The sequence below is a fragment of the Vigna umbellata genome, chromosome 2, assembly GCF_029865625.1.
Source record: "Vigna umbellata cultivar VRB3 chromosome 2, Vumbellata_1.0, whole genome shotgun sequence".
Taxonomy (NCBI): Eukaryota; Viridiplantae; Streptophyta; class Magnoliopsida; order Fabales; family Fabaceae; genus Vigna; species Vigna umbellata.
Window position 1 is genome coordinate 37,162,901 of NC_142166.1, and position 20,557 is coordinate 37,183,457.

General features: G+C 34.7%; 2 protein-coding genes across 2 annotated transcripts; one reads left to right on the forward strand and one right to left on the reverse strand.

Annotated features, from left to right (window-relative positions):
• The first annotated feature begins 2,058 nt into the window (after positions 1–2,058).
• Positions 2,059–5,534, forward strand: LOC148203914 (pseudouridine synthase and archaeosine transglycosylase (PUA) domain-containing protein). The gene is made up of 8 exons (XM_088106675.1): positions 2,059–2,214; positions 2,586–2,667; positions 2,752–2,819; positions 2,912–3,009; positions 3,238–3,374; positions 3,482–3,549; positions 5,039–5,102; positions 5,303–5,534. The coding sequence occupies exons 1-8, from the start codon at positions 2,204–2,206 to the stop codon at positions 5,318–5,320; spliced, it is 546 nt and encodes a 181-aa protein (XP_087962801.1). The 5' UTR covers positions 2,059–2,203; the 3' UTR covers positions 5,321–5,534.
• A 1,442-nt stretch (positions 5,535–6,976) lies between these two features.
• LOC124820062 (oligopeptide transporter 6-like) lies at positions 6,977–12,803 on the reverse strand. Its single transcript, XM_088106676.1, has 6 exons — positions 12,280–12,803; positions 9,561–9,658; positions 8,816–9,385; positions 8,114–8,372; positions 7,842–8,024; positions 6,977–7,725 (listed from the first exon to the last, which is right to left on the reverse strand). Exons 1-6 carry the CDS (start codon positions 12,766–12,768, stop codon positions 7,111–7,113), a joined length of 2,214 nt encoding a protein of 737 aa, XP_087962802.1. The 5' UTR covers positions 12,769–12,803; the 3' UTR covers positions 6,977–7,110.
• Positions 12,804–20,557: the final 7,754 nt, after the last annotated feature.

Sequence of the window (20,557 nt, forward strand, 5' to 3'; positions counted from 1 at the left end):
GTTTTGTCCTAGTTACATCTCTGTCTTTTAAGTTTTGCCAATTAGGTCCTTAATATTCAGAGGGCCCTGCCGTTAAATCAAGTTAACGGGATTAACTTTTTGCTTATCTGTGAGGGTGAGGTGGATAAATTTCGTGACATGGCGTGCACAGAACCTTATAAGTGGGTTTTATTATGTATACCCTTGTCTTTTAAAAGCTCCCATCACTGATTTTATAAATTTAGGGATTTATGGTTCGTTGTTGTTGAAGATGGGAAAGTAATTGAAGGTTGGAAAGAGGGAAGTGGGAAAGCAAGATGCATAGATGTCTACATGATTACTCTTCCTATTTTTCTTACTCACCTTCTGATCTTGGTCTATTGGGGTTGCTGTGTCTTTTCGAGAAGCTTTGTCTGGGATTTTAGGGTCTATTGATAATGCTACTGTAGGATATAAAATTCTCTGGACTGACGTTTCAAGTGGCTTGCCATCACTGGATTCTGCCCCTTCAGGTCCAGGGCATTCTTCAATTTTTCCTCGAAGTGCAGATGCATGGTTAGAACAAGTTTCAGATCCAGGGTGCACTGTTGAGGGTTCTTTGTGATATTGGACTCCTTTGGTTCTGGTTCTGATTCAGCTTCAGCCCCTTGAGACTTAAGGGCTTTCTTTTTTTTCCTCACAAGATCCTTTTTCTGGTGCGTGTCTTTTGGGGATGTGAAATCAGGTACAGGGCGTTCTTCACTTATTCCTGATACCCCAACTTCATGAGCTTTAACTTATTTTACTCCTTCCTTCTTAACATCAGATTCCACACCTACCAGATTTAGTGGTCGCAAACTTGAAGTTGTTGTTGTTCACCTTGCACATCAACCTTCAAATAACAACTCTTACTCCAATCACGAAGCTCCAATGCCCTAATTTAGCAAATTCCCTCTATACTAAGGACTTCACCTATGCTTGCGAAACACTCAGCTTCAGATTTTCTCTTCCCAATTTTAATCCCAATTCAATTTTCAATTAACCTTAATTTTAAAATATTTCACAAAAACCTCAATTTTACAAATGTTTGTTTAAGATAATGCCACATACAAATAAAAGCCCAGGTATAAGGGTCTATGCACGCCACGTCTCCACAATTATCCACGTCACCCTTATAGGTAAGTAAAAACTTAACTCTGTTAAGTTGATTTAACGGCAGGGGCCTAATTCTTTCAATTTTCCAATATTAAGGACCTAATTGACAAAACTTAAAAGACAGGGATGTAAGTAGGACAAAACCACGAAAATAATGACCTCCGAATGGGTTTAACCTAAAATGAACCAATAAATTTTTGACATGTAGTTATTGTTAAAAAGTTGTTAACTTTTAGGCTCTGTTCACTTGAGCTGATTTAACTATTTACGAGAGAGTGAAAGCGTAGATTTGCGGGATTATTCGAGTTCTTTTGAACGGATATGCGAAGACGAATTTAGGACGATTTGTGGGATTTGCATGTTTTGGTTAACTCACGTATTTGCTCGGATTTGGAACTACTTCAGGTAACATATCAGTTATGCCCTCAAACTTTTTTGTAAAATACCACGTTCAAAATCCAAACTATTCAATTCCAAATTTGCTTAATAATAAATGAAGAACCCATAAATGAAGAACGTGTTTTATCTATTGGTTGGAGGCATGTTGTTGGAGATGAAGACCAAGAACGGAGGTTGAAGATGAAGATGAGAGAGGTTGAAGATGAAGAAGACAAAGAAGAGGGAAGAAGGTTGAAGGGGATTCAGTTCCTGCTTTGATAATATTCGGTTCCACTCATAGAAGAATACAACATGATGTTTAAAAATATTTAAAATGAACCAATAAACTTTTGACATGTAGTTATTGTTAAAAAGTTAACTTTTAGTTGTTAAAATATCATCATCCATTTCAAAACTTTGCTTTAGTTAAAATATTTTACTAAGGACAATTTGGACATTTTTGAAATAATTGGAGGTACAGGAAAGGTGCGAGGAAAAACACCCAATTATGCATAATGTGCAGAAATCCTAGGTCTTAGCCCGTGAATGCTTGATATGGACCAAAAGGCGCAAATGGTATTGGGCCTTAGTGTGAATGGTCCAAATACAGAAACACCAGTAAGAGATGCGCGGTTGCGTTTGCATCTTCTCTCTCTTTCTACAATTTTTCCTGTCAGAGACAGATTCACTCCGAAGCTAAACGCTGCAGAAAATGTTCAAAAAGTACGCTTACTCGCTCTACACAGACATAACTGTTAAATCACTCTTCCTATATTCTGATGTGATTCAAAACCTGTTTCTATTTTTTTTTTCATTATGGGTTTTTCCTATGGATATTTTTCGGGGTTTCGTTGCCAATTGCACCATTGATGGCGGGGACGGTGCTATAAACCCTAAAACATTATTTTGTATTGGAACCCCCAATGCCCTCTTTTCCTAGTATCACCTTCCCCCAACTACTCGATAATTCCTGTAAAACATGTTCTCTAATTCATGTCCATGAACGTGATCCTACTGTTCCCTCCAACAATTGTTTATTATAACGTTGATTTTCCAGTATTTATCTTCAGATTTACATGTAATTTTTTCTCCAGATTTTCAGGCGAAGATGTGTCTGCACAGAACCAAGTGAAGGCCTCTGTTCAACGAAAAATACGGCAAAGTATTGCAGAAGAGGTTTAACCTTGTATAACAACATTCATTTTCGGTCTCATTAGTTTTGTTGTTGCTTGTATACTAACTGCAATCCCTTCTCTGCAGTATCCAGGCCTTGAACCTGTGTTGGATGATATACTTCCCAAGAAGTCCCCTCTTATAGTTGCTAAATGGTTTGATTATGGTTCTTTTTGTTGTGCATTCTGCTGTGTCATATCTTTTATGGTTGCTAACTGGTTATTGCTTTTCTCCCATGGTCTTGTAGTCAGAACCATCTCAACCTGGTTCTTGTGAACAATGTGCCTTTGTTTTTCAGTGTCCGTGATGGACCATACATGCCCACCTTGCGACTTCTCCATCAATGTAAGTGTATAGTTCACGCATTTTTTAACTTGTCTAATAATAATAATTGTGAACATTTCCCTGATTTTTAACTGACTGCATATTGCATGTCTTTTACATCTCAAATGTTCAATGTTACATAATAAATTATTGAGGATGCAGCTGACTTTGGGTACAGCTCATATGATGAAAAGATATTGAAATGGATTATGTGGAAAAATTATAGGTTGTTAAATATTTTCCTTTTAGATCCAAATATAATGAAGAAGTTACAAGTTGATCGTGGCGCAATTAGATTTGTCTTGGCGGGGGCAAACATAATGTGTCCCGGTCTTACGTCTCCTGGGGGTTTCTTGGATGAGGATGTTGGAGCAGAATATCCTGTGGTACTTCCATTATATTTTATACATATATTGATTATAATGCACAAAGTGAGCATTTTCTAATGAATTTATATTAGTCATAATAACACCATGTATTAATCTGTTTTTAGGCGATTATGGCTGAAGGAAAACAGCATGCTCTTGCTATTGGCTTTACAAAAATGTCAGCAAAAGACATGTAAGAGACTTTTCTTATCCCGTCCTTTGGTTGGAGGAATTTTTTGAATGATTTAAGTATGAATTCTTTCACTATAAATAAATGGATACTCTGCTAAAATATATAAACATGTAAGTAGGTTTGTGGTTGGGTTGGGTTTACTACATAATGAGACAAAACCTATTAAAAAGGTTTAATTTGGGCTAGTTTGGGCTTTAAAAATTTTCAAGGATGAACAAACCAAACTAACGCAATCAAATTCAAGTTGGTTTATGTATGATCATGTGGTTGCCATATTTTTCAATAATTTTGTAGACAAATTTTGTAAGATAAAGCTGAGAAAGTAACAAATTGCAGCACAGTAGAATACCCTCGTCTGGTAAGACCAACTAACATCCCACATTTCTGCACTCCTTGCACTTTCATCAACTCCGCCATACGACCAAAACTACTCACCTATTAGTTGCACTTGATCTCAAGCCTGAGATGGGTGCTTCTCAAGCTCTCCACACCCACCACCATCAACTCAGCAATGCTGCTCTCTGCAACTAATTGCAACCATTTATTCCAACATTCTACTCAAATCCCTAGTTCATCCAAATGAATCACATGTCAACAATTTGTAGCATGAGCTATGATGATTGCATTTTGATGGGTGGCCCATGAGAGGTCACTGACGGGTAGAGAGGAGAATATTTAATAGAATTTTATCTTTGATTCATATGGGAGTGAATTTTATTATTTTTCGTATGGCATATATAGAAACACATTGGGTTGGCTTTTATGAGTTTCAAGCTCTTTAGTTGACTTGACTTAAATTAGATTTATATTCTTGTACTAATTTACCTCCCAATTCAATCCGTGTTTTTACTTTTGGTTTGGTTTGGGTCATGTAGGTTCCTCAGTCAATTGGAACCTGCTTCTTCTACCATACATTTAAGAGAAAGTTTAAGATCAAAATAGTTTTTTTTTGCCATATCTCATTAAGAGCGTATGATCTCTCATGTGCAATCAAGGGTGGACCTACTTGTCTAGGTGGGGGATAACTACCTCCCCAAACAATTTTTTCCTTGGCTTCTAGAACACATTTCTATGCCCTACCGCCCCCTGCCCCCTGCCCCCCGCCCCCCCTCCTAAACTATTTACTGTATTTTTCTGCAGTTACTGGTCTACAGACTACAATTTATAATTGACCCTTAATGAGCTGCAGGCCTTTCCCCGTCTTTCTAACGCAAACCAAGTTTGATCATGATGGGTCTGCTATCATATTATCTCCAGCTCAACTGAAAATTCAACATTGTATTTTGAAGGCTTAAAGCTGAAGCAATCACTTTACTGCCTATAATATCAATAGTGTTACTTAAATCCATGCCATAGCATTTGCTTTTTGTTATTAAAGAATAAAAAGTAGTCGATGATGTCAAAATAAAGATAACTTTTTTATTTGCTGATATTAGTTTTCCTTGGTTGATTCTTGTACTCAAGAAGTTAAATATTTATGTGGTTTCAGAAAAGCAATCAACAAAGGAATTGGGGTTGACAACTTGCATTATCTCAATGATGGTCTTTGGAAGGTATGATCGATATATGCTTTCCTTCTTGTTCATATCGCTATTAAGAAATCAGTAGATGTAATGTCTCGTTCTTGCCCTTTAATGTACCCGCTATTGCATCAGTGCTTCATAATATATTTTCTTCTGATTGTTTTATTTTGGTGTTGGTTCTTCTGATATTTGATGCATCCTCATCATCTATTTTCTATAATACGTTGTAGATGGAGCGACTTGATTGAAGATGTTGTAAGAGCTTCAATGCGTACTACTAAGATGCCTGTTTTCTGGACCTTGATCTAGATCTAGGGATCATATGCGAACTTGTATGTTTGTTGTTATACGGTATAAACAGTAAAGAAAAGAGTTTTGTTTTACAGAGTGCTCTTTGTACTATGTAGATTTCCTGTAACGTGGAATACACTCTGCGTGTTAACAAATACGAAGTTTTGTTTACTTTCGGACTTCAAATGAATACTGCAATCATGCTCGGAAAGTTGATTCAAACTTGATGCCATTTGATACTTGTTGCATCACCACAATTTCTTAAACAATCGCAAATGATGTAGAGTGTTTGACTGGAGAGAAAATTGGCTGTTGAAAAAAGTGTAGTTTATTCATTGCATTATTAGTAGACATGTCACAATGAGTCTGAGCCAACTTGGTTCACTACAAGTTTGAGCTGAGTTGGGTTAAATAAGTTAAGTTTTTTGTTGATTATGAGCTACAACTGGTCTAATTCACTTAATTTTTCGGGTTATACTATTTTAAGCTAAGTTTTGACGAGCTATGGTGAACTGATTTGGAATTTGCTTATATTTTAAAAAAGCACTATTCTAAATTGAAACTGTAATTTCTTTGCCTTGAAAAAAATTGAAACATGAAGCAAAGTTGAAGAGAAAGTTGGTGCTGGTGTTAAGGTTTGAAGGACATATTTGATCCGTGAGTTGAAGTGGAGAGAAGGTTAAGGTCGCTTCGTTTGGAAGTGTTAAACGATGCTCTGGACCATTGTTTTCTGATTGTGAATGTTTTAGAAGAAAATTGTTGTCAATGAGTAATACCCAATTGATGATGATGTTTAAAGGGTGCCAATGAAGTTGACAAATATTTTATACTTTTTATTTTTATATGGGTGAGTGAATCAACCTTCTTAACTTATCTATCCCTGGTGGATTGAGTCCCCATCTCGTTCATTTTTACTATATGACTCTGTATCGAAAAAACATCATCTCAATGCTTTTGATAATCCAATAATTAGGTTTAAATATACCTAATTTCAACTTTTTTGGTTCCTCTGTTTAAGCGCTCCAAAAGATTTGTCATACTCGCCAAAGAAGCTCGAGTGATCTTGCTAACAACTTAAGTGGATGCCAATATGGAGTGAAAATTACAGGTCATCAAAGATAGCTAGTGTACTACCACGTTAGTGATTAACATGACATGGAAATTTAATTGCGATTTATATAATTTCTTATGTAACAACCCTTGTTATTAGGGTTTGTGTCTTAACATTACCAATAATGCGACCCAAGTCTCATTGTATACCCAAATATCTAGCGCAGAGATATGAAGATTGACCACATTTTGTCGAATGAAGTAGTATTTAGTCGCAATTTTCAGCGGATGTGCCATTCATTGTTTTCTTCAGCTGTTTATTTGGTCAAGGGTAGTAAATAATCGATTTAATCAACCACAATTATTGCTAGTTTTCATGTGGGCTAAGGGTTTTAGTGCGTATCGGAAAGTATTATCCTTTCATGTGGGTTAAACCGTTAACATTTTAGCACTTTCGAAAACTAAATTCGGAAGACCACGTGAGTGGCTTCTCACTTTCTAGTTTCCATCAAATTATCCTGACAAATAAGTTTCACATGTATAAGATTTCCACCAACTCAAGATAGCCAAACAATAAAATCTAAGATTTCCACCTCTAACTTTGTAGTTTTTAACAAATTTTAACCAACAAAAATAGTTTGTTGAAAGGTGGCTGCTATTGTCAGAGTATATTGCTTGCACTATCATACAATAATAATCAGTGAATGGGACAACCTTTAACGACAATGCCTTTCTCAGTGGGACAAGTAGCCAAGGGGCAGCCTTCAAGATTATTTCCCCACCAGTTAAGTGAAATGTTGTTGTTGTTCAAAGCAAGAAACAGTAAGATTGTCATAAAGGCAGTTCCAGCATCAAGACCACCAGACAGTACATAATTGCAGCGTTTCCACCATTGTTGTCTATATCTATATACAACGAACCCTGAGAGAAATGCAAGCAGTATCCAACTAGTGAAGTTGACAGCTGTTGCAGGGGGCATTATTGATGTGGCACTCAACAACACGGGCATGTGAATTAGAGTTATCCAGTTTTGCCCAGGAAAAGCCTTGTGAGCAAGCCAAACCAGAAAGGGAGCAATAGCTCCACCAAGGAAGAAGAAATTCACTTTGGAATATTCACCAAGGTCTCCAAAGATTCTTCGTGGTCCAAGAAGACCCCATATAACTGATGCATCAAAGAACACATTGTCCATTGGGCAAGTCCAAGGGCTATCAGGAGGCAACATGTTGGTGTCACAAAGGTTAGGGATCGTTCTCATCAACCACCATGCTGTTATTGTGTATATAAATACTGATAACACTGTTCCTACAACCTACGTACAGTGAAATTTGCAACCAGATTTAGTTTCTTCAAATAAGAACTAACTCCTAGCATGTGTATCAACTCTTAAAGGTTCACATTTAAAATGATAGAGGAATCACAGCTTACCTGTGCCATGAACATTGTTCTTGGAGGAATCTTCATATAGTGTCCAAGTTTGAAGTCTTGCAAAAAGGTTAGTGCTTGAGTCATGCTGATGTAGCCATACACCTTAAAGCACATGTTAGCCACAGGGCGCTCTGGATACATGTAACCAATTATGTATTCTGTTATGATGTTTAAACCGGGTTGCTGTTAAGAACAAAGAGATGGGGTCTTAGAAAATTCTCCTTAGCACCATTGTAAAATTAGCAAGCTCAGTAAGTGAATTGTTGAGATACCTGATTTGTTGTCGCATTTATTATTCCGATTGGAAGAGTAAAGAAAATGGAAATTGCGCAAGCTAGCAACACACCCCACCAAGGCAACTGGAGTGATTCCTTGTAGTGCTCACAAATAAATATAATAAGAGCGATGTTCACTACTAGAATGATGTAAAACCACCACATTGGAACTGATTTGTATCTTCTCATGAGTCTTGTGTGTATGTCTATTTTTTTACTGTTTCCAAAGGCCATTTTACTTTGATTCCATATTTCCCTGCGTAGGACGCATATGATAATTGTTAATGAAATTGAAATTTCGAAAGACAGCACATTTCACAAAAGAAAATTAATTGGAACAGGGTACGGGCCTGTGCAGACTTTCATATTAAGTGATACTTGATTTATACTTACATTTTCACTTCAAACATAACGAATTAAAGTAATTGATAATATAAGCACATGGAAATTCAGTTTAGCACAGAAAAAGTTTCTGTAGAGGGAACATATAACATTTTCTGGACAAAATCAAACTTGAAGTTTAAGGTGTTTAATATAAGAAGTTCAGAATGATTCAGGAGCTTCATAGAGCAGTGAGGGGGGGATAAAATATCTAGGTTTAATTTCACTGTTTTGGTTATGCTAACATTTAACAGTAATAACATACAAACACATGTCAAATTGATGATAAAATCAGATGATGGTGAACAAAGTGGCTACCTCCCATGAAAGAGGAGAACATGCACAATGGTAGCAGCAAGTGCTGCAAATCCAAGGCCATATGTCATTGCAAAGAATGTGCTGAGATGCACAGGCCCGTTGATTGAATAGGCCTGCCGATCAAGATGGAAATCGGAGTCGACAATAGTTGAAATGTCATACCGGGAACCGTTTCCCATGAACAGCTTACTTGAAAATATTGGAAAAGTCTTGGCATGATAGGCATTAAACCAGTAAGAAATTGGTGTCATCACATACATTATAAGAAAAAACCCAACAGCAATATTAGCAGTAGCAAACCAAGGGCTGGCTAATGGACTTCCCAGGTAAGAAGAAATGGTAGACCAATCAAATCCAAATGATGCAATTCCAAGACCCTTCAAGCCAGAACCAAGTTGTTGGACAAGAATGGACTTGGGGGCAACCCAACAAATCCAAGAGAAAGATGTCAGCATTGAAAACATATAGCCAGGAAACACATAGTAAGCCAAGCCTGAGACCAAGACAAGCAGGAAAAACTGGGTTCGTGTTGTGCCTCCTTTTGGCCTCTTGCCTTTCTCATGCAGAGCACTGCATTAATGTACTGAATCAGCATTGTTGCATAACTATCTAAATAAAAAATGCTAGCAGCACACTCATTTAGCACATTTTCTATTGATGATTGAAGTTAATTGAGATTTTCAGTTTTGATGAATAGAAAGGGTATATTTAAGAGTGTATTGCTAACAATCCAAAGAAAAATCACCTGAATAATGAGACTTGAACCAGATTAGAAGGCCACCACATTTCCCCTGGCTCAACTAGAAATTTCCGGAATAGTCCTGCCCAACCAAACCCCAGAACCTGAATTTGAATCACAAAGCATAACTTAGGACAATACTCCACACAAGTCCATAACATTAATACAGTACAGGAATTAATACCATGACAAAGAAAAGAAATAGCTTTGCAACAATCTTTTCTACATATTCTAGGAACTAAGAATGTTACAACATTATTGAGTATCCCTAACTAAATAGGACAATACTATGCATGATAGTAGTTTTTCTTTCATTTCACTTCTATCTCAGTTTCTTTCTATGGCTATATTTTCCATCACATCACTTGTCAGGTGAAATCACTTATCACTTATCTAATCTATTTTAGTGATATCTCTGGTGAATGTGTGACTAAAACCAGATCCCTCGAAATTACAATTAAGATGATAGAAAAGACAGAAACTAAGACTGTCCAGAATTGACATTTACTCTAGCTTCCACACATGCAATTTGGGGGGTAGGAGAATCATCACTCTCCAAATAATACCAGATAAAAATGAAACAACAGATTTGTTGGGACATGTCACAGGACTGAATATTGATTAAAACTTCAAATATTTTTATCTAGAATAATGTAATCTCATTAAATGGTCTTTTTTAAAACCAACCTAAGCTTTTCAAACTTTGTTTAGCGTATTAGTGAAAAGTAAGTGATTTCTTTAAGGCGATGTTCGTTTGGACTGATTTTTCTGTTTACGTGCATTAGCGAGGATTGATTTAGAATAACAGCGTTGCTCTTTTGGACTGATTTGCGAGGATTTGGTCGGGTGTAAAAGCGCTGATTTGCGAGAATACACTGTTTAAGTCATCTCGCCTTAGATGTGCGGATTTGCGATGAAATGGCATAGAAAGACTGATATGCCCTGCACGTATTCGGTTACACGGAGGCGTAACCGGTCACAGGTTCACGTATCCGGTCACGGGTTCACGTATCCGGTCACGGGTTCACGTATCCGGTCACGGGTTCACGTATCCGGTCACGGGTTCACGTATCCGGTCACGGGTTCACGTATCCGGTCACGGGTTCACGTATCCGGTCACGGGTTCACGTATCCGGTCGGTCACAGGTTCACGTATCCGGTCGGTCACAGGTTCACGTATCCGGTCGGTCACAGGTTCACGTATCCGGTCGGTCACAGGTTCACGTATCCGGTCGGTCACAGGTTCACGTATCCGGTCGGTCACAGGTTCACGTATCCGGTCGGTCACAGGTTCACGTATCCGGTCGGTCACAGGTTCACGTATCCGGTCGGTCACAGGTTCACGTATCCGGTCGGTCACAGGTTCACGTATCCGGTCGGTCACAGGTTCACGTATCCGGTCGGTCACAGGTTCACGTATCCGGTCGGTCACAGGTTCACGTATCCGGTCGGTCACAGGTTCACGTATCCGGTCGGTCACAGGTTCACGTATCCGGTCGGTCACAGGTTCACGTATCCGGTCACAGGTTCACGTATCCGGTCACAGGTTCACGTATCCGGTCGGTCACAGGTTCACGTATCCGGTCGGTCACAGGTTCAAGTATCCGGTCACAGGTTCACGTATCCGGTCACAGGTTCACATAACCGGTTAGGTGACAGAGCTTAGCTTATTCCAAATGCGTATTGCCTTGCACAGTGGCTTCTCCGTATTCGTACTAAATTATATTACAATTTAATACTACATTTTAAAATACATTCATTTTACTACATTATAACTTTTATAATTTTTAAACATTAATTTTATAAATTATTCATAATTTTTTTCTCTTTATAAACATCTCTACAATTAAATATAACATTACAAAGTAACATTCTATAATACTTTTATAAAAAGGGGCATTTTGGTCATCTTTATTTTCTACCAGTTAAATTAATTTTTAAAATCTATCACATGAATCAAATCCTAAACTAATTTTCACAAACTTTACTTCCAAATCCACTCTCAATTAACCACAAACCCACTCAAAAAAACAACTAAAAAATTACCCTCAAATCCACTCAAATCCATTCAAATCATCTCCCCCATATCATCTCCTCCAAATACACCCAAAAGAACACACCCGCCTTTCCAATTTTAAGCTACAATTTTCAGAGCCTTGGGATTCAAATCTCAATATATTCCTTTCACTTTTCATCTTCTCTCACATGGCAGGGGCCAGAGGATTTTTTCAGTCTCCAAATAATAGAATAGAAACAAGTCATATGGTAATGAAATTCCTTATAAGTTAAAAGCTGACCTTGTAACTGACTTGAAATACAAACAAAGTATGCATGTTTTTGTTGACATAATTATCCAAGAGTTGACTTTAAAACCGTGTTCCCTAGGTTGACATAACTTTAACAAGATTGAATACAATTGATTCTGAGTATCTGAACATCAAGTTACTAAGTACAAAAGAAATATTAATTATATGTAAATCCCTAGATTTGTTAAGACTAAAGAAGTAATTAATATAACTCAACAAAATCTGTCCAAAATTCCTACGATCGATCATACCCAAATGTTTGTTAATACAATTTTTTCATTGGTATTAATTACAGGTATTTTGATTTGAAAACAATTAATAAAAAAGTATTACAGATGGAAGGTTGAAGTAATATAATTTTGAATCTGTTTTATAAAGAGGAAGAAAGAGTAATAAATATGAAAGGTAGTGAAGAAAACCTGAGTAGTTAACATGACTAGTAAGGCAGGAAGGAAATCAAGCTTTCTTTTATACATGAGCTTGACTGCACTCAAAATATGAGTTGCATAGACAGTTCCAGCACCAGAATTGGCAAAGATGGTTATGAGAACATGTTCTTTGATGTTGAAAGGTCCCCGGTTGAGTGAGAACTCAAACTTTGTATCCTTGAAGAACACACGTGTGGGCAAAGTCCTTGCCATGAAGTGGCCAATAGGAACCACAGCAATCTGAGCAGAAACAGAGGTAACAAGCAAAGGCTGCGTCCTGTACCAGAAAAACTGGTTCACAAAGGACAACAACACGCATGAAAGAACCCCCAGAACCCACATTCTAAACGTCAGAATCTGCATGTTCGGCTCATCAGTTTTAGGCACAGTCAGTTCCACTTGTTTCACCGGACACTCTTCATTCTCTGTCTTCTCTTTCTCTGAGTCTGAGCCACAATCAACCTCAAAACTAGAAGCCATACTCAAAGTTTCTTCTCCTGAAACTCAAGAATTATCATGCGTGTAGAAATCATACATATATATATATATATATATATATATATATATATATATATATATATATATATATATATATATATATATATATATATATATATATATATATATATATATATATACACAAAAACAGTGACGAAGATTTCTACGCATATTTCGGTAAAAACGAAGGGCTATGACGTCTATATCCCTAATGCATCCATACAGTACTGTTTGTCAACCAACTTAATATTTTAACAACTATTTTTAATAATTTAACATCAGATTATTTTCACTATTTTTTTGTCCGTGTATTTGAAATGAAACACAAGCTATCATATATATTATTGTATTAAAGTTATCAAAAAGGTTGTTAAAGTTTTTTTGGAAATGAACATAAGCTATCACATATATTAGTGTAAAAAAATTGTCGGGATATTTTTCATTTGTTAAATAAACTTAAATGATAAAGGGTTAATTAGTAATTGCAAATCAGTTGCACCTAATTTCAGTTATTAGTTTAGTTTTGTTTCAATGTAACAGCTTTAGGCACCCAATGGTTAGTTTTCACTTTAGCATAAGATGATCTTTCTATCAAAAGTTAGTATCATTATTATATGCTCCTTTTAGTTCTTTCCTTTAACGATCATGTAAGAACCATTAAAATCCACTCAATGTTCGTCTTAGTGGATTACATGTATCAAAAAGGGGGTCCGACACTTAGATACTGGAAGGCAGGTGTGAGCAGCTGAGTGGACGTTCGTTTTGATGTTGGAAGGAAAACTTTGATTTTCAGAATTTCACGCCACTCTCTGCATGCATCCTTCTTCCCCAGATTTCTGAAAAAACTCCATTCTCTCCTCTTCTCTCTACATTTCCTTCATCTTCTCTCTAAGGAATTCTTACCTTTTCTTCCTCCGATCACCATTCAGGCATCGTTTTTACTCCTCCGGTGTCAAGAGCTTCAGTTTGAGCCGATCAGTTTTGGGTTCTGAACTGGTAAGTTCTTCTCTTCACTTAGTCGTGCGTTTTCTTGGACATGCAAACCAAGTTATGGTTTCATGTGTTGATCACTCTTCTAAAATGAGAGGTTCTAATAGCATTTTGGTTTTACTTGGTTTAGTTTGGAAAATTGTTGAGCGTTGAGGGTAGAAGGACTTGTAGTGGTGAAACTGTACTCTGTCTCTGTGAACGTTCGGTCACGCTCAGAGGTAAGGGAAGCTTATATAATTTGATTTGTATGTTTGTTTGGGTTGTATGTATGTTCGTTGAGTTGTTGAATTAATATGAAATATGATTGTTGCTATGTTTTGGCTGTATGAAAATTTACTATGATATGGATGTATGAAATTATGAAGATAGATCTTGAGAAATGAATTGAGATAAATAATTCTAAGTATGAAATTCCCTATGAAAATGTATGTTCATTACTGAATGGTCTTTGATCGTTCGGTTTTTCTCGAGGACTCGTTTAGAACTAGATTCTTTCATTTGGAAACAATTTCTGTTGAGGACTGAGCGTCTTCGTCTAGTAAAATTTGTATATAGTCGTTTAACCAAGGATATTCATTCCTTGGCATCCTGATATAAATTTAAGTATATTCAAATGTAGTAGTATGTCCATTCGTTCTTGAACACTAGTTAATTGATATCGTATAATTATCGCCTTATTCTATAAATTAAGTTGTGCTCGGTCTTACACCAAGTGCTCGTACGATTTAGTGCTAGGTATTTCACCAAGCGCTCGTACGATTTAGTGTTAGGTCTTTCACCAAGCGCTCGTACGATTTAATGCTAGGTCTTACACCAAGCGCTCGTTCTCTTTTCCGTACTCTATCTTGATAATAAGAGCGTTCATCCAAACTCAATAGGGTTCACTCTCTACCGTGGTCGGTCTTTGACTAGCATTCGGTTTTTCTTGATGTTAAACTCATAAATAAGCTAAGTATTTATAACGTTCGTTTTTTTCATATCATTCTTTTAAGTACTATCCTTTGAATGTCTTGCAGTGTCCGTCTCCATTGGTTTCGGTCGAGAGTCTTAGTACTCGGCCTAGGCTTTAAGATGTTCAGTCTAAACGCTCATGAGTCAGTTCATTAAATTCACTTTGAAAATAATGTTCGATCCTTTTAATCTTGAGAAATATTATTGAAATCGGTCTCTTCCCAACCCTGATAGTAACTCTCTTTCTCGGTTTGATCTGTTCTGGAACTGGAAACCTCTCGGTCTCAATCCAAGTGTTCGGTCTCGTTAGGGGTTGAAGTTTTACGTTCGATATTTGGTATCCTAGGGGATCTTCGTTCAAATTGAAGTTTGAAAAGGAAAGATGATGGAATATAAAGTAGATGAAATGAGTATGATTATGAATGAGTATTCCGGGGAGGAATATCTCATGAATGGATATTGAAATTTGGTAAAGTATGAATGTGGGCATGCTAAGCTGGTGATTCATCCTGATGTTCCGTGATTACTCGTTCTCACGTAGAGAAGGGTAAGTCATGTGTGAGAATGGCAGGAGGTCCTAGTCCTTATGGTTAATTTGGATAGATAGGACTAACCTTGGGTGACAGCTCTTGAGGGTATCCCAATTACTACATCACTCGGGTGCACGAACGTCGTAGCTACACAGAGTTCATATAGTTCGGACAGTCAGAGTCTAGTTTTATGCTTTGCATGTATAAGTGAATGAACTAGCTCGTTTATTTTGAATTGTGTGAAATGTATGTTGATACTTGAATTGAATTACATAACCTTACCCTATGTTTCCTGTCTTGTCTGTTTTGTACGTTCGTTTGTCTTTCTGTTGCAATGATCATCCATGTGGATGTGAGCAGAAGGAGACGAGCTGCTGGAAGAAGCGCTGGAAGAAGAAAATTTAGTTGAGGTAGAAGTTAAGACCTAACAGTAGAACCGTTCGGTGAGTATATTTAGTTTAGTTGTAAGATGATCGTTCGATCATCTTTTCCCTTTTTTTTTGTATGACCGTCCGGTATAGTCTTTTTGTAAACTGTTCGGTCAGGGTTTACTTATTTTGTACAGTTTTAACTTTCTTGTCTTTCTGTAAGGTCATTCGGCTACAAGTGTACGTTCTTTATCTTGTAAGACTGGTCTCTAATATTATTAGATGTGATTATTCTATTATATAGTTTTGTTCTGTATTTTTGGGATGTTACAGATCACAAAACTGGTATTTTTATCCTCATATATTTATTATATTAATTTCAGATTATAAAAATATAATTACAGTTTAATATAACTATTTTATTTTATAAACTTACACAATAATATTTTGATTTTTTAATAAAAATTTATTTAACTTATTTATATATTTTTGATAAATTTTATTGTATATAATTATTTTAAATAAAGATTGAATTAATCAAAATTTAGAATTTAAAAACTCTTAGTTACTGTGTTTAACTTGAAATGAAAAATTGTAAATGATAGTTTAGAGCTTACTTCAATTAAAAATACAATTATATTGAATAAATTGATTTTTTTTAATATTTATTTTAGTTTATTAATGATGTCATTATTCAATTATTTATTTATTATTTTATATTTTAATTTTGATTATTATTATGTTAGTACTATTATGTTATTATATTACTATTGTTAAAAAAATCATTAAATCTTTTGAACTCTTCAATTTTTAAATTTTGTTTTCATCTTAAATGTAAATTAAGAAGTCAGATCAAAGTTTTGAATATAAAAGAATTTTAATTTTGTAGTAAAGTTGGGATATTAAAAATATATTCAACTCTTATTTGTTTTACTATGATATATTATATTATTTATCTTATATATATAAATTATTATTTTTAATTATCATTATTTTGAATTATAATTATTTTGAATTATTATTTTATTATATATATATTAATGGTAAACAAGGACAAGAGAGTCAAAATGCAAAGTGTCACCTATCTTCTTTGAAAAAAAAAAATACACGCTCCTATTAATTTTGAAGTTTTTCTCTTTTTCTTTTTTTCAATAATTGTTCTTATTAATTTCATCAAACTTGCCCTCTGAAATGTTTGAACTCCGGACAAAAATATAAGTTTTAAACACGCAAAAGGTCCACTTAGTGAATAGTGATGTGAAGTGAAAGGATGATACAAATTGGCCACTCATCTTCATCCATTTTCACACTAAAGCTAAACTAACTACTTTTTGGCTTTATTTCAACTTTTCTATAAAAACCTAGTTTGTAATATTTTCTGCAATCATTATTTTTATAAAAATATTTGTATTTATAATTTACTTTTCTAAATTTAAAACAATAGATAAAATTTATTAATTTGTTAATTCACGAGCCTGAATTCATCTTTTATACTAACAATTTAATAATAAAAATTTATCACACTTTTTTTCTCTTCTAATAAATACCATACTCCCAACTACTACTATACCCCAAAATTCTTCAGTGACTAGTAAGATACAACTTGCTGTATCATATACAACTTTATCGCAAAAATAATTTAAAAAATAATGAAGGAGTCAAACTTTTTATAAAATGCAAAAAAATAAATAAAAAATCCTACACTTAATTATGAACTATTATTCATTTATAATATTATACAATGGGATTCTTTTATTTATTGTATATATATTATAATTTTTTTATATTTTCAATTATATTTTTAAAGTTTTATATGTGGAGTATTCATAAGAATTTATAAAGTTGTATTAAGTCATGGAAAATCACAAAAGATATTATTTAAAATTCAATTGTAGTGTTAATCTTTGTATTTTAGCTAATGCAAAGAAAAGAGACCCACAAGCAAGGATTATTATGGCGGACATTAATGAGTAGGGACACTTGCTGACAGTATTCACATTCATTTATGTCTTAATATTTGACTCTATTTTCTATCTTTTTAAGAACTCTTTAATTAATGACATTTAATGTGACTCAGCCTTAGACTTCTTTCCTATATACATTTTTTAGAAGAAAAAAACATATATATTAAAGTAAAATTTTAACATTATTTTAGAGATTAAGAATACTAATTTTAATTTTTTGATAGATTAAAAATGAATTTTATAGAAACAAAAGTAAAAGTTTATCTATTTATAAAAAGTAGAAAAGACTTAAGCTCTTTAACTAAGTAATAAATCTTTTTATTTACATTAACAAAATAACTAAGATTGATAGATAATTTTATCTTTTATATAGGTGTTTAAGGTTTTGTTCGTTTGAAGAAATTGTCCTGTTCACACAAAATGACAATATGGATTAAAAAAGAAATTGTGTTTACTTTCAAATATTAGTGAGAAATAAAATAGAATGATTAGCATGATTCTGTTTTTCTTTAATCACCACGGAGGTGTGAAGATTTGAAAGAAATGATAAGTGAATCTTATCTTTAGTCTTTGATAGATAATTTTCATACTTATATAATAATAATAATAATAATAATAATAATAATAATAATAATATAAATAATAATAATAATAATATAAATAATAACAATTATAATTTTATATTACTTTAATAATTCATTTTTTATTAATGAAACAAATTTTTAATTTGTCACATCGTCAAATCTTACATTAATTTTTACAAATTTTACTTTCAAATCCATTATACTCACTTCCAAATCCACTCAAATAAACAACAATTAATTTACTCTCAAATTTCCTCAAATCAATCTACTTACTTTTTTTCAAATCATTCCTTCCAAATAAGCACAACCTAAAACCTTCAAAGTAAACACACCTGAGAGTTTAATGAAAGTTTTTTACAGAACTCAATACATTAGACATTTTCAAAGAATAATTTGTCGGACTTTAGAAAACTTATCTAGTGAGATATTGAAAATGAATTACAGTATGTGCAGTTTATGTAGATTATAATTTTGACTTTTCTAAATGATTAGACCTTTGAATGATAATTTGGTGATTGCTACAATTATGGGTAATAATTTTAGGCACTACTTTCTCTACAGTGAGTCTCAGGTAAGCTATTTCTTCTTCTTAATATTCTTCTAGAAGTAAAACAAAATAAAATAGATTTTATTATGTTTTGAGTTACTAATAAATTTGAAATTTTTAATTGAGTTTTAATTAAATTTTTATGATCAATTGAATTTTTAACATTTTAAATTTTTTTCAATATGTCATGTGATGATTATTATACTGTCATTGTAACATCCCAATAAATAGTAATTACCATTAATCAGAACTAATCACATTTACAGAAATTACAGTGCAGTCTTAATATTTACAACAGCTGCTCAAAATTTAAAACTGAACGTACTACAATTATAGCGTTCAGGATCTATCAAAATTATAACAAATTCTGGATGAACAGTACTGCAAAACTATATACAGAACTTCCAAAATACAGTACAGAAAATCTAACAGCTACTACGGAACGAGCACTCTACTGCTCAGCTTTAACTTCAACTTCTACCAAGTTGGCATCCTCCAAATTTTCTTCTTCCAGCATTGTTTCCAGAGGTGCCTCACTATCTGCTCACATCCACAACGGATGATCATTGCATTGACAAGACGGACATACAGAAACAGCAGACAACACAAGGAAAACGCAAGGGTAAGCTTAGGTAATTTAATTTATACAATCAACATATTTTAACATAGTAAATCAATCATACATTTCATACAACATTAGATATATTTTCTCGCATACAGTAGCTTATCCAAATTCTCATAATTAAAGACTGTCCGGACTGTATGAAGCCATGTATCTACAGGCGTTCTTGCACCCGGGTGGTGTGGTAACTGGGATACACTCAACAGCTGCCACCCGAGGTTAACCCTATCAGTCCAAAGTACTCAGTAGGACTAGGGCCTCCTGCCATTCCCACGCATGACCTACTCCCCTCTACATGAGGATGAGCACTCACGGAATATCAGGATGAACAGCCATCAGCAGCTTTACCATGGTCATACTACACTACTTCTCATATTCACATCATGGAGACGTTCCTCCTTGGAACGCTCATTCACAATCCAATCCCATAAAATTCATTCAAATACCATTCGCACATATTAACCAGTTCTCTTATTCACATTTTCATTCTATGTTCCACTCTCTAAATTTAAACAAAGTTTATCATTTAATAGATTCAGATGATTGTATTACAGTACACTGCTATCACGTTTCTGAACAAAAGAAACGCACCATTATTCATTCACAGACGTTGAGACAATTGACTAATTTAATTGAAATTGAGTCTAAAAGATCCAAATAATACTTAGGAAAATTCTAAGTATAAAGACTTGAGGTTAAATGAAAAGGACCATCACAGTTTAAATGATTTCAAATAAATAATCAGAGCATTAGTAAATTCGGAAACGAACAGTGCCAGTCAAAGACCGAACGTTAATTAATAAATTGAACGAACGCTGTGAAGTTCGCTCACGAGCAATGATAAGGACGAGCGTTCAGTAGAAACTGAACCCTCCTTAGGACGAACGCTAGGTCAATGACCGAGCACCAAATAGAACGAACGCTCATCTGAACGGACTTTCGGTATCAGACCGAACGCTAACTAGGACGAACGCTCAATCTAAGACCGAGAGTTCCTTTGGACGAACGCTCAGTCTAATACTAAGCGCTGCTTATGACGAACGCTGGTAAACAAAACCGAACGTCCTAACTATACCTCAATTTATTTTCAATCGTGGTACAAGCTAAGCCAAGCCGAACGCTCACACTTAACTCTTGACACCAATAACGCTCGTTCTTAATCAGAGTCCTTTCCAAATGAAAGAACCCTTATTCTAAGTGATTTTCCAGGGAAAC